The sequence below is a fragment of the Rhea americana genome, unplaced genomic scaffold (genome assembly GCF_003343005.1).
Source record: "Rhea americana isolate MKP2758 unplaced genomic scaffold, rheAme1 scaffold_15, whole genome shotgun sequence".
Classification (NCBI taxonomy): Eukaryota; Metazoa; Chordata; class Aves; order Rheiformes; family Rheidae; genus Rhea; species Rhea americana.
In genome coordinates, this window is record NW_028185594.1 from 942,860 (window position 1) to 956,729 (window position 13,870).

The 13,870-nt window shown below is 37.2% G+C and overlaps 1 protein-coding gene across 1 annotated transcript in view; it reads right to left on the reverse strand.

Moving 5' to 3' along the window:
* Nucleotides 1–12,290, reverse strand: part of SPAG16 (sperm associated antigen 16) — a 355,243-nt gene extending 342,953 nt beyond the window's left edge. The window contains exons 1-4 of the mRNA XM_085299542.1: nucleotides 12,248–12,290; nucleotides 8,181–8,227; nucleotides 7,699–7,797; nucleotides 1,799–1,926 (exon numbers count right to left, since the gene is read on the reverse strand). Coding sequence (XP_085155668.1) covers nucleotides 1,799–1,926; nucleotides 7,699–7,797; nucleotides 8,181–8,227; nucleotides 12,248–12,290 — 317 coding nt within the window. The remainder of the gene's footprint in view (nucleotides 1–1,798; nucleotides 1,927–7,698; nucleotides 7,798–8,180; nucleotides 8,228–12,247) is intronic.
* Between the last annotated feature and the right edge of the window lie 1,580 nt (nucleotides 12,291–13,870).

Here is a 13,870-nt window from a genome sequence, read left to right on the forward strand (position 1 = left end):
CTGTAAATTATCTATTTCAAATCAACATGAAACATTTCAAAATGAAGTATTAACGCAGAAAAGTCCTAATACAATAAGATTACATCCTGCATGCTGAGTTAAAAAGTGTAATGCTACTGAAATTAAAAATATTATTTTTGTAGGAAGACAAACTTGTATAACTACGGATTTAYGAGACAGACCCTGATAAGACCTGTTCTTACTCTGTTAAACTGTTCGAACTCATATCAACAGTGAAATTCAAACTGCAACTTCTAAGAAAGTTGCAGTTTCATGAAAAGGTTGCAGTTTTTAAATCAGTCTTTATCAGTATTATCTTTTCACATAAAACCCTTCTTCAGGCTTCATGCTATACGTGTAACTTTTTTAAAAAGATAGAACTATAGCACTCCTTCTGTAAGAAATTGTTTAGATACATTGTTACTATTTCAAAAACTGATTAATATCAATTAGAGAGGCAACACCCAATTGGTAAGCTTGACACTAGTAAGACCAGAGTCTCAGAGTTGACAACAATTTTTGGAGAATCCTAACAAAGGTTAGAGACTTCAAGGTACAAACATGTTTCTGCAGGTAAAAAGAAAGGTATTTCTACCTTTTAAGATTTCCTAATTATGAAGTTGCACAATTTCAAAGTACTTGGTAATAAATCTGCCAAAGCTCACCCCAAACTGCTCCTTTTTAAAGGCTGGCTACAAAGTAATTCAAGTACAAAGGTATTTCCGTTTCTCAGAACCTTTCCAAAGTAACTGGCGTATTCAAATCAAGCTTATAACCAAAAATATGTTGGCAGAACTTTACGACAAGAACCATCCTTTTGCTCCCTAATAATTCAGTTCTCTTCAAGCTCTGTACCGCACTCCTAGCAGTTCATTCTTAACCTTTACTAAAAAGTATATAAAATTTTGTAGGAGTTCATATACAAGGAGAGTGGGAGTATATAGATAAAGGGGCATTTTTAAGCTCCTGTGCAAAGCACCGACAAGATCTCCTTAATCTATAAAAACAGAAAAACAGAACAGGGACAGCACAGGAGTTACTCTCTTGATCACCATATGAATTACATTTTTAAAAGAAAAATTCAAACTGACTTACTGTATTATTTTGACCGACAACAAAAATTACCAAGCGCCAAAAATTGCAACTATTCTACCTCAAAATTCAAAGCATCTATGATGTATGTCCAAAAACATGCAGACAAGGAAAGTGAAAATACCATAGTCCACAAAATATTCAGCTTAAGTAAGCATCCACATTTTGGAAAGCAAGTAAATGACAAGCGCGTTTTCTCAGTACTGCCAAAATGAAATGCTGCTCATTTTGGTCCAAACTCATCTGATCAAATGACAACTTCTGCATTGCTGCTCATCTCTGGTCATCTTTGGTAGTCAGTGGAGAACAGAAGATACATGACAAAAATCAATTTAATCTTAAAGACGACTGCTAAAGCAATTCAGATGAGTTGCATCCTTAAAATGAACCTTTCTCTCCACTGACGAGAAAGAAAGTCTGAGGCAACCAGTTCAGGCTTTTAAATGCCTGAAGTAAGGTGAAATTATATGTGATCTTTCACAAGAATATCTATATACAGGGGCTCCTTGGACTCAGCTKTGTGAAAAATCTGGCCTTAAAACAGTAGTTTGCATCCTCATTATTAACATGCATTTATCCGTTTGGTAAAACACTACATATTTAAGAGCTGTTCCTGCAAAGAGATTTGTGGAAATACATCTTCATATATTTGAATCCTGAGCATCTACTACCTAATTCTCAAAGATGGTCACTTAAAATACTTTACCATTCAGTCTGGAAGCAGTCAAGGGTTCTGGACATTCCCAGTCTGACCAGGAAATTGCAGAGGAAGTCATCCACCGCTTCAGGTACTTCAGACACTGATTTCTCAGATGATACAACCGACTGCAATGCCTGAAATTTAAATTTCATATTTGTTATTAAACCTACCAGAGAAATGTAGCTATCATACCTTCTATTTCTGAAATCATCTAAAATCACAGATCTAGTGGAGCCTTAGCTGAACGTTTCTCTTGTCTTTATCAATCAGAATTGCAATCACTGATCCAGTATGTCCAGAACGTATCAAGGTCTTTGGAAAGTTATAGAGAAATTACTCAAAGATCAATCAATTTAAGCAAGAATGCTCAATCTGACATGATCTGATATGTACTTGAAACTATTTAAACTCATGGATGATCATCTGACAAGGARCAGAGAGAAAATGTTAGTTCTCATACTTTTGCATTCTTCAGTAACATTCAAAACTGCTGATGAGAAAATGCCACTTCACTTAATGAACGACGCAGCAGTCCAAGGCAAGGATAGAATGACTTATATTCTTTTTATAAGGAYGCATGCAACGGACAGAGTGAAAGAACAGCAGCTCCATCATTAGATCTCTAATTTAGGAAATCCCACGAAGATGGTTTCTCCCTTTTCTTCTTTAYATCCATATGCAGCCACCAAATGAAGCTGTCAGACAACACTGCTACAAGCACCAGCAGAATGCAGATGATGCACCAAGGCCTCATATTCAGCTACTCCAGCACCATCTAGACAGGCTGCTATTCAGATAAGATCAGCTCATGGGTCAAGGACAGTTGGCAAAATCAGAATCAAAACAAAACACAGCCACATTACTAAATAAGAAAAAGAATCCCTTTCAGAGACTTTACTGTTGGCACGTAACTTTCTCCTTTCCCAATCCCATTCAGTGGATAGCTTGATATTAAGGTCTCACAGAGAGGCTCCCAGAGATACAGAAAGGTGTAAAACAAATACGTGACTCATTCTGAGACTTACCACTCAAAGGCATTTCAAGGTAACCAGATGAGAGATTCTGCCCCAACCTGGCACTTAAAGAGGTGGCCCTAAATCATTCAGACCTCAAAAAGGATTACAGCAACATGATCTACCTAACTGAAATTGTCAGTATTTAGGAAACTTCACATAGGGCACAATGCTACAATACACTTGCTCCACAATGCAGGGCTCTAAGACAAGATACTACAGTGCACATGCCTGTCCTCCTGGTGAGAGGATGAGAGGACAAAAGATGTGCTTGACAACAATCAAGTCACTTAGTGCACTACTGGAAGAAACTCAGATTTTACGCTAATGCATGCTACACAATGGTTTTCAAAAACCCTCCAACAGAGAAAAGAGAATCAGAAAGCCTTTCTAGACATCCCTACTTTCTTGTCCCAATTTCAATACTAAGAAAACCAGAAAAAAAATCCAGTTAGATTCAGCAAGATACACTAAAGGCAGTAACTGCAAGTTACTTGTACAATCCACTTAAAGAATTTACAGGCCAGGGACTTCTTATAACTCCATTTGTGGCTCATTCACATCCTTACTTGGAGTCCTACCAATACGACCGAATAAGTTACCTGGATATGAAGACATTTCTCTTGATAAAATAAAAACATGCAGCACTCCCTGTACTGGGAAACCTCATAGCCATTTTGTATAATACACGAAACATTATGTTTAATCCAAACAACCTATTTAATATAACAGAATGAATTGTACATGAAGGATCAAGGCCATCTAACACATGAATAATACAAAATGCYAAGTACAATGTAATATTTAGCATATTTTCATTACTAGAGATACTGTACATTAGGCAAGTCTATTTGCTAATTGTGGTAATACAAGAATCATACAAAATACATCTGCAGACATACAACTTCATTCTTTCTGTGCCTCTTTTCTTTCTTTATTCTAAGCAAGGCAAGTATCTAATATTGTTGCTGCAGTTTCCCAAAAACATCCATAAAGCCGATTTTTGTAAGAAATGACACAACTTAATTTCCTTGAAAAATGGAAATATGATAAAAATACATTTGATTCATGCAGAAGAGAATTTGTTAGCTAGATACTAGCACTGATAACCATTTCAGGAACTGAAGCTTCAGCAGGAAATAATATAAGGAAAAATGAGTGCAGTTTAATGGGCACATTAACAGAACAGGGCCTCAGGAAACCTGAATTAAATTCCCAGCTCTGCTGCAGACTTCTTGAAAAACATTAGGCCAACTACTTTCTTTAACCTAATCTTAGATGAATATCCATATCATGGCATAATAATAATTTTTTTCATATATTTACCTATTTAGAAAATATGAAACTCTGTTCATAAACATGATGCAGATACCCTACGGTAGCTATAGAGACAAATCTATCTTAGCATATTCTAACCATTTAGTCAAAGTAAGTAAATTTACTATTTGTTTTGTTAAGTGTCTGTTAMATATTTTTCTGAAGAAAGAAAGAAATTCATAAGATTAAGTGTAATCACTGCAAATATGCTCAATAATCAGTAAGACCTTAAGCCTAAACTGTTCCACAGTATTTCCAAGAATTGTGTCCAATGAAGAATGATTAAGGCCAAGCAAAATATTAACTAGAAAACAAAACTGAGCAGTCCCTAAAAAGAACTAAAAAGCAAAAGGGTTAAAAAAAAAAAGCAGATTCAAACATTTAATATGATCAAAAACTATAAATCAAATCCATATAACATAAGCTAAGGGTAATCCAACTTCTGAGTGTCATTAAGGATATTAAGAAAATAAAGGTTCCAAAAGGAAAATTTTATAGCTTTATCTTTTTGAATAAAGTAAATCAGTTCATTTCTYCTGTTTTTCTTGAAGTTGTGAATATAAAAAGCTAGCCTACCATCCAAAATATTCTTCAGAACTCTTGTGTGAAAGTCCACTAAAAATATCCCCTCCAAAAGTCCTCACCATTGCTTTGCTTRCTTCATCTACTATGGAAGAAATTAAATGCAAAATGAATAGGTGGAGAAGAAAACAGGATTACTGCCGAAAATGCCAGGTTTTCAGCCAAAATTCACATGAAGACACTAATTTAAAGGATCAAAGTTTCTGGACAAGGGCTACAGTATACCTATTCGGTACCATGAAAATCTCTCTACTGGAAAGCAAAGTATTCACTTAGCAAGCACATAGTTAACATTGTAAAAGTACAAAATAACTGCTCGCAAAATCTGTGAAGTTGCCTGCGCAACTCAACTCTCATGATAGAATCCATTCATCTCCCATGAGCAGTATTCCACTCCTTACAATAAAATTTTCCCCCATTGTCCCACAAGACATTTCAGATCTTAACATATAGCTAATCATAAGGTAACTTGCAAACAGTTTGCTTACATTCTACCCAGATATGACTAGAATATGCATCTGTAGCACAATTAGCATTGGGTTTGGAGCACATGGATATTACCTTAGCTACCTACTACTGAGACTGACTGAAAGAGATCGAATTTGTTTAATGGCTTTTCTTAATGTGTACTTTTGTACACATTTTGAACAGCAATGACAAAGGTACTGCAGCAGTTCTGATGGAGAAGAAAATCATGAGCTGTAACTTAACAGGACAATGGTAACAGGAACAGAAAAAGCAGACAATGAGTCACTGCTATGAAAAGAATGTCTTTACCAGCACAGCTGTTATCAGCTGCCATTTCACCTCCACATTTGGGAGAAAGGATGCTTAGAAATCACAGCTCCACCATCCCATTTCCCTCAAAAACCTGTACTGGAACTGGGAATCTTCAGGTAAGGGAGCCTTACCAAATTCCTTAAAGGACACTCGTTCCACAACAAAGGAAAATATACCCTTATACCCCCTCTGGAAATGTAGCTTTAATTCATAAACTCTCATTTTATTTTTCCACAGAATGTGGAACAGCACCATCTGATTTATGCTTGCTCTTATTGATTTAGTAATTAGTCCTAATTACTTTGGAGGGCACGGTTGAAAATAAGAATTTATTAGATTTGTGGTTATATTCAGCTTTTTTTTTTTTTTTTAAGAGGGTAAAAGAAACTATGGTTACTATAAGTATTCACAATTTCTAAACCAAACATCTGCATTTGACAAATTGATAATACTTCTGGATGCTTACTTGGATCTGTGCATCTCAGTCTCCWTCCTTATGTGATTTCCTTTCTTAAAATATTTGCATCTAGTACTGAAATGCAATCTTCAGTGAAGAATTTGGTAAACAAATTACTATGAGCAGCAAATACAATGATCACTTGAAACTTTGTGTAGCTATTCCAGAATATAGTTATTACATAATTTAAGAATTCAGTCAAGCTTAGAGGCTGGTATTGAAAAAACACGTACCAGTTATTTAACACAAAGATAGCCAGACCATCTACTGTGCTTCAGTTTGGATTTAGGGTATNCTCAAGTCACCAAAAGTATTTGCTGCAGCACTTTTTCCAGTGATTTAGCATCAAACATTCTAGTCATTGAGCCTTTCAAACTATACAATCCTTATGAAAGCTGTCAAGCAACTAGTGTTGCTAGTGTGTTAAAAACATTCTCTCGTGCCTTTCTAAAAAGCTAAAAATGATTTAAATTTTGAAATCATGAAAAAATGGAAGCCTCTAAATAATGAGTCAAAAATCAGACAGATATCAGCACCAAAATCAAAGTAAATTTGAGTTTAATGGCACATCTTTCTTCTGTTTTAATAAAGGTAGCATGCTCTTCATTTTGATTAAAGAAGTGATAGATACTAGCATAGTGTTTCATATCACTCTTAAAGTTCAACAAACCAAAAATTACGGAGCTTAGAAGATTAGCTAACTACGTTACTGTCAAAAGATTAATAGTAGTAATTTTCCCCCTAGTTTCACTTTTTATTTGAATATCAATTTACAGATGTAACTTCAGTTATCCCTATTAAATATTAAACATTAAATATTTCCATTACTTGGTTAACATTAAGCATATTCCATTTTAAGAACTTATTAAAAGCTTGCCATCAATTTTCATGCATATTCAGTTTTAAAACAGAGACTTTAATATTGTTAGTTTTCATTTAAAGTTTAAAATAACAAAATATTGATCTGTTGACATGCACCRGAGCAGAAAACAGCATATTTAACTTCATTTTGATGTTAAGAACCATGCACGTAACTTATTATTAATCACTTGCTTTTTTCAAAACAGACTAAGAATGGCTTACTGATGAGTCTAAGAGTGTGATATTAGAAACAAAGCAGGGAGAAGCACTTTTCCAGATTGTAATAAGCTAATAAAATAAATCATATTTTGGAAAAAGCAGTATAAGCATCCTATTGTGCAACTTAAGTATTAGAGGACTATTTGGAAATCAAATTGTAAATACGAAAAGCACCAAAAACTATTACCAAGTGTGAAATAAGTTCACTAGTACTCTAATAAAGTGCAACAACCCATTCTTTATTTTCAGTATCTAGTCTTTTCCAGTAAAGTACTCAAGCAACGCTCCTGCGAGTCTTCGGCATACACAGTTGCTTTGCTCAGCCAGGGAACCACGTTCTTATTTCATCTATTCCATTAAAGGAACAAGCTCTAAAATATTGATGTACTTCATTGGTATTTTTAAATAGTGTATCTATGTATTCTATATTTGAAATATTTAGTTGTGCATGAAACACATTAAGCGAAGAAAAAAAGAATAGCATAAAAGGCAAAAGACAATGGAACATAGGAAATAAGTTACCTTTGCTACTGTGACCTACACTTCTGAAAACCAGAAATAAGATCTTTCCCACACAAATATTTCACAATTACAGTGAACAATGATGTTCAAGTTTTAAGCCAATAAACAAAATTCACTTAAAGACCAAGTCTTAAAAATCTTCATAAAGCTCTTACTAAAATTTGGGCATCTTCAGTCTGCTCTTGGATAGTCTGCAGAGCCTTTGACAGATCCTCATCACCTTCTTGAATACTAAATTCATCATCTGCTGGAATCTAAAGGAAAAGATCATCATCAGATCAACATACTTTAAAAGTTCCTCCTTTCAGAATGTAACCTGTTTCAACTCCTAATACTACTGCTGAGAATCTCATTAAAATAGTATTTCACCATATTTAAACAACTCAAGTTACTGAAATATTCTAAAACATAACTTGCATCTTTTTAGAAGTATTTACTCTTCAAATAAAAACAAGAAAAAAAATAACCAACATGCTTTTCTTAAAAAAAGGATACTCCCAGCATCATTACAATTTACTAAAGAAATTTAGGTCATTCCTGCTAGGATGTTTTTTGTGACCAATTCAGTAAAACAGAAAAACAAAACATGAATATTGTAACACAGACATCACTTAAGACTATCACTTGAATAAATTACCTCTTCATACTGATAATCATCTTCAGAGTCATCTGTTATAGTAACCTCTGCAGATTTTGTTAAGTCTGAAAGAGCTGATGCATTTGATGTGTCGCAACTTAGAAAAAATCTACTATAAAACAACCACACAAATCAGTAGCAATCACTTTCTCCTTTACTCTTTTTGAAGCTAGGCTTCACATTTTAAAGTCTTCCTTCGGCCTTTTGATGAACRTGGACTACTTCAATGAAAGCTAGGTCTGTGCATCTAAAGACAGAATTCAGATTCAAACTTTTCATGGCAGATTTAAAGACCATTAAAGTATGTATAATAAAAGAGCCAAAGTTAGAAGTTGAGCATTGATCTAAATTAAACAGTGGGCTAAATACTGCTCACACTTGCTTCAGTTTTCCTAGGAGTTTTACTGCACTAGGATTTCCACAGTCCTTACGCTTCTCTAGCTGTAAGCAGCTTTGTGCTCTCGGAGAGGGGCATTTTGGATCAAATGCAGATACATGAATTTGTTGTTACAAATACTTGAGATGAAACACTTCATAGACTGAATACTGGAAGATCATTTACTGAAAATTATGCTAGTGCCCTGAAACAGGAATTAAAACACATCTACTATAAAAAGAGAGAACTTCCGAAACCAAACAAAGCAAAAAAAACATTGGTGATTATGTACAGTTCCTCCAAAAACTCTACAGTGCAACTTCTCATTACACTGATATTACAAATATCAGTGTAAAATAAAGCCAAATAAATACTTCTCATCCAATAATCTCACAGCCCTTTAAAGTACAATAAGAGCATTTTTAGTAAGGTGTGCTGTTAACTGTTCCCCTAGGAAATCAGCTAGCCTACAAACAGCCCATGACAATAAACTGGAAATCAGTTTCTGAAGAAAAGCTGCAATTCATTACTTCCCATGTATCAATTTTGTTTATATAACAGGAAATGAAACAGAAGTAGAATAGATGCACTGTTTTCCAGCTTCACATCAAGCTCCCTACATACGGATGCTTCCTTCAAATAGTCTTTTTTGCTACAGTTTTCACAGTACTATACAGATACATCAAATAAGTATCATCTGCATTCAAGATCACAGCACCAACAGAACTATCCGTTAAATTTTAACTCCCTGAAATTAATGGTTGAAAATCATATCCTAACAAGATAACCATAGCTTGGTTTTCAGAGATGACAGCTTTCAAATAAACATTGGAGATGTCATTTTCTCTTGTAAACAAAATGAAATGAGGAGGGAAGTCACTGAGTGAACAGAGGCATGATTTTCAGTAATCAAGTCAGAGCACATCTGTGTACCTCCRACAGCATTTTTACACCACATGCACAGCAATAGAATTGTATCCACAAATTTGAGATTTGCATGAATGCTTCTTAGGAATCTCCAATCTAGGCTTAATATATGAAATCAAATGCTTGTAATGCACATCTCCAAAAATTTACAGGCCTAACTACTGCATCACAGCTTGCAAACACTGAACACAACTTGAATTCAAGTCACAATCTCTTTGACTCTCAAACTTCTCGGTAAAAGCTTCACTTTCTAACTTGACTGATTCTGGAATGTTTAATTCTGAAGTCTAAACTATACTGAAATTTATATCCAGAAAAATTAGTTTTTTCTCAATAAAGAAAAAATGAAAACCAAAAACCATCAGACCTGCTATCACATCAGAATAAATATCAACTAACTTTTCTGATTTTAACAACATGGCATAGAAAGGCGCAGTTCAGAAAACATATACCTTCCCAGCATAGTACACCATGACCACAAGTAGGTCCGCTAAGTGGAGCCAAGAGAACASAGATGAAAATTCCTGTTTAGCCGTGACTTTCAAGAGCTGACCCATCAAACTGATAATGGCCAGGAACTTTGGCATGAGGCTATTGTTTGGCTGTCTGCCTGCTCCCCAGTACAACAGAAATATTGGGGTCCTCACATCAGGGTCTCCCACATCCTAATGAAAAGTTAATTCCTAGACTTTGTTCCTTCAGCTGGGAGGGAGAAAAGTTCATCTGAACTGCTAGTAACCTAAGAAAAAGCAAAGCAGAAGCAAAGATAAGTATTGTTCTAAAAAGCTAGAGGGAAAACAGTAGCAAGGAGTAAAAGCTAAAAAAAGATACAGTAATACCTGCTTAGGCTAACACTGAAAAACCCCTTCTTGTATTTAGATTAAGACATCATAGCACTATTTAGCTGACTACGCACTCTCACTTTAAAAAAAATGCAACTTTAAAAAGCATCATCTTATTTGCATAGTGTAAACACTTGGGTGCAATGTTTTTCTGTGAAGTGGGGGACAATCTCTCTATATTTGTAGTAATTGCAGGTGTGAACTAAATATCTGTATACTTATCTGCAAGCCTTAATCTCTTAATTACTGTACAGTACAGTATTTATCAACTTAATGAATTTAAATAAAGGATATTTAAATAAAACCCTGCACCCAGCAATTTTTTCACTCCAAGTTAACTGATTTAATTGGACTTTTTCCTCCCCAAAGCTCTCTTGCACAGACTACAAATCATTCTTTTTTTTTTTCCTATCTTGACAATTCTTTACCACATTTATCAAATCTGTCAGTGCAGACAGAAAAGTCACATCTACCTGCAGTGCACTGTTGATGAGTGCAGTGCTTTCTGGTGCTCTTTTTCCTGAAATTTCTACTGACCTAACCATTCTTGTGATCCACTATGGTCTAAACTAATGTGTCATTGTAAGCACTATGCTTGCAAACTAAATCTTTAAGAAATCTGATTTTCCCCCCAAAAAAATCATACCCAGGTGCACAATACAACAGAGGAATTATGTTTTAAACTATTACATTCCCCCAGCAAACATTATCTTTTCTTTTTTAAAATGCATGTGCTGACACAGTACTTTCAAGCAGACTGCATAGCCTGAAAACAGCTGTGCAGTTTCAAGGCAGCTGAAACCGAGACACAAGCTTGCACTAAAGGCCAACCTTCAACTTTTTATATTGTCTTTCCATTGGTTACATTCTAATTCTAGTAAAATGAGAAAACTCAGGTGGGGTAAGCTCTCACTTAATTCACTCCAATTATTTAGCCTCTACAACAAAGCTGGTAAGATTTTCTCGATTTGGCAGCTCAAAGCTAACAAAGATAGCTAACAAAGACACAAAGTCAGACTGACTTCGTGACAACACTAAAAATTGGGGCTTCCGACCCTACCAGAAGTTACATGTTTAAAAGACACATACAGTTTGCTTTAACTCAATTCTGAAAAGAATTCAAAATGATTTTTTCCTCTAAAAGCCATAGCAAATACAACTTCCAGACTACTGTATTATGAACTTCCTAACTTGACCATTCACAGCACTAATTGAAAACATGGCCATCTAGCCCATCACTCTGTGTTGCAGGCACTCAGAAAACAAAATGATTGTCTTTTCAAGCAACATAGTGAGTCTGTAAATCCTCTCCATGAAGTATTGTCATTCCTTATTAGATACATTCCTTTTACTGATCAACAACTAGTACAGAAGAAGCAAGAAACCTTCATTTCCAGGTGCGGGCTCTTGTTTAGGCATTCCCTCCTAGGAGGGGATAAAACAATCGTGGTTATCATTAAGGTAGAGACTCTTCACATCCACCGTGAAAACGAACATATCACAAGCAAGGAAGACGCTAGCTAATCCCACTGCTGCTAGGCAGAAACCACACCTGCGTACGGGCAGCCTCCAGGGGCAAAACCTCATAAAAAGCAGCAACAACGCGGGGGGCAGAGGGGGAGGGAAGGCGGATGAAAGGTTTTTGCTTCATTTAAACCGCGGCTCCCTCAGTTTTTGCAATCCGAGGTCCTTCCGCAGGGATGCCTGGCTCCTGGAGAACACCCACCACCACCATCCTCACACGCACCCCGCCGAGACGGGGACAAGGCAGCAGCACCCAAGAGATGGGCCAGCCGGTGCCGCTCGCCCCCTTAAGGGGGAGGGGGAGAAGGGGGGGCAGCCGGGTCCCCTGGGGCGAAGCTCAACCGCCGCCCCCCGCCCCGCACGAGGAAGAGGAAGCGCAGGCGGCGGCAGGAGGATACTCTGCAGGCAGAAGGACGCCTCCGTGCCGGCYGCCTCCTCCATGGCCGTTGCTGACGCGCCCTCGCGCCGTTGCTAAGAGCCGTTGGGGGCTGTCGCGAGAAGCGACGCCCGCGCGAGAAGCCGCGCCCCGTCTCCATAGCAACTCCCGCGCGCGGCAACGGCTGCCGTCTCCGCTGTGTGGGGGGCGGGGGGAGGGGGGACGCGGTGCTTAAACATATRTTAATACATTCTCGTTTGTGTGCAGTAACCGAAAACAGATGTCAACGTTCTTCTGAGGAAAAAAATAAATCCTAGTAAGCCTGTACCTCTTCTTTCAGACTGGCTTACTTGCAAGGTTAAGAAGAATAGATATTTAAAAGGTAGTCTGAAAATTACAGAAGGCAGAAATGGATTAAATCGAATTACATCATTCCATCCAATCTTTATCCTGGAAAATCCCGATTCAGTCCTGCAAGAGGGCATGTTACCTGTTAACTTTTAACATGGTGTTTTCCTGCAGAGGMGGACACACAGGGTTGCCTTGTGTCTCCGCCAGCACAGAGAGAAATTCAAGAGAAATGACAGCACCTCAGCACTGCCAAAGTCCCAACCGTATTACAAAGTGCAGTGTTTTGGTGCAAGCATCAACAGTTAGGCAGGGAACTGCTGTACTACAGAGCAACGGACGTGACCAAAACAAGGAGCCCATTTTTGTCTCATCTACCCAACCCAAAAGAGCAGTCCTGAACTCCAGCTGTGCACCTCGGAGTAGCAAAGAGTAAGCAGAAGTGCCGTCACAAAGCACAGCTCCTTAAGACTCGGCACATCCAAAACAGTGGGATTAAAAGTAGCAGCAATGCTGTGGGGATGGCTTCAAACGCAGGCCTGGCCATCTTGGGGGACCTCCCAGTTCCCCCTCCGATCCCAGAGTACGTGCAGCTGTACTTGGATCACACAGAAAAGCACAGCTCCTTTACACCAGAAGTTAACACTGCTATCCTCTCTCAGCAAGGGATTTGCTGTTAGCCTTCACAGAGAGCTGAACAAACAAAATATGAAGCAGGACGCTGCTCTCCCGCCTCCATTTCTGTGGGCGCTTCATCTGCCCCTCCATTCCTAACTTCTCCCTTCAATTTTTCCACAGGCTTCTCTGCCTCACTAAACTAAGAAAGTGCCTGGTATCCACAATTTCCAGACAGCTGAAGAAATCTTAGAGGGTTCAGGAGTGCTTTGAGGAAGATTAGAGAACACAATAAATGAAGGAGAAAAGGATCCCAGTCTTGTTGGTTTATCAAAAACGGTTTAAAAAGTTGATCAAAGTGCATGGGTAACAAATTTGATAAGAGAATCCAGGCAGAGGTACAAACATACTCAGAGCTGAATCAAAATAATTTCAGGCTAAAAACAAAGAGCAAGTTTTTAACAGTGAGAATAAATAATCATTAGACTGACTTCCAAATACTCCCCAAAGYTTTTTTTAAGCAATTAAGAGTTCTTCATAAGTTATTTTCTGTATTCAGACTCCAGTTAATTCAAGGATGTCTTATGCCCTGTATTTTCAGAAATGTTAGATACAGTCCTTGCAACAGTACTTTCTAATCTAAGAATCCATGAACAAAAACAAAACACAAGGATAACCTGTT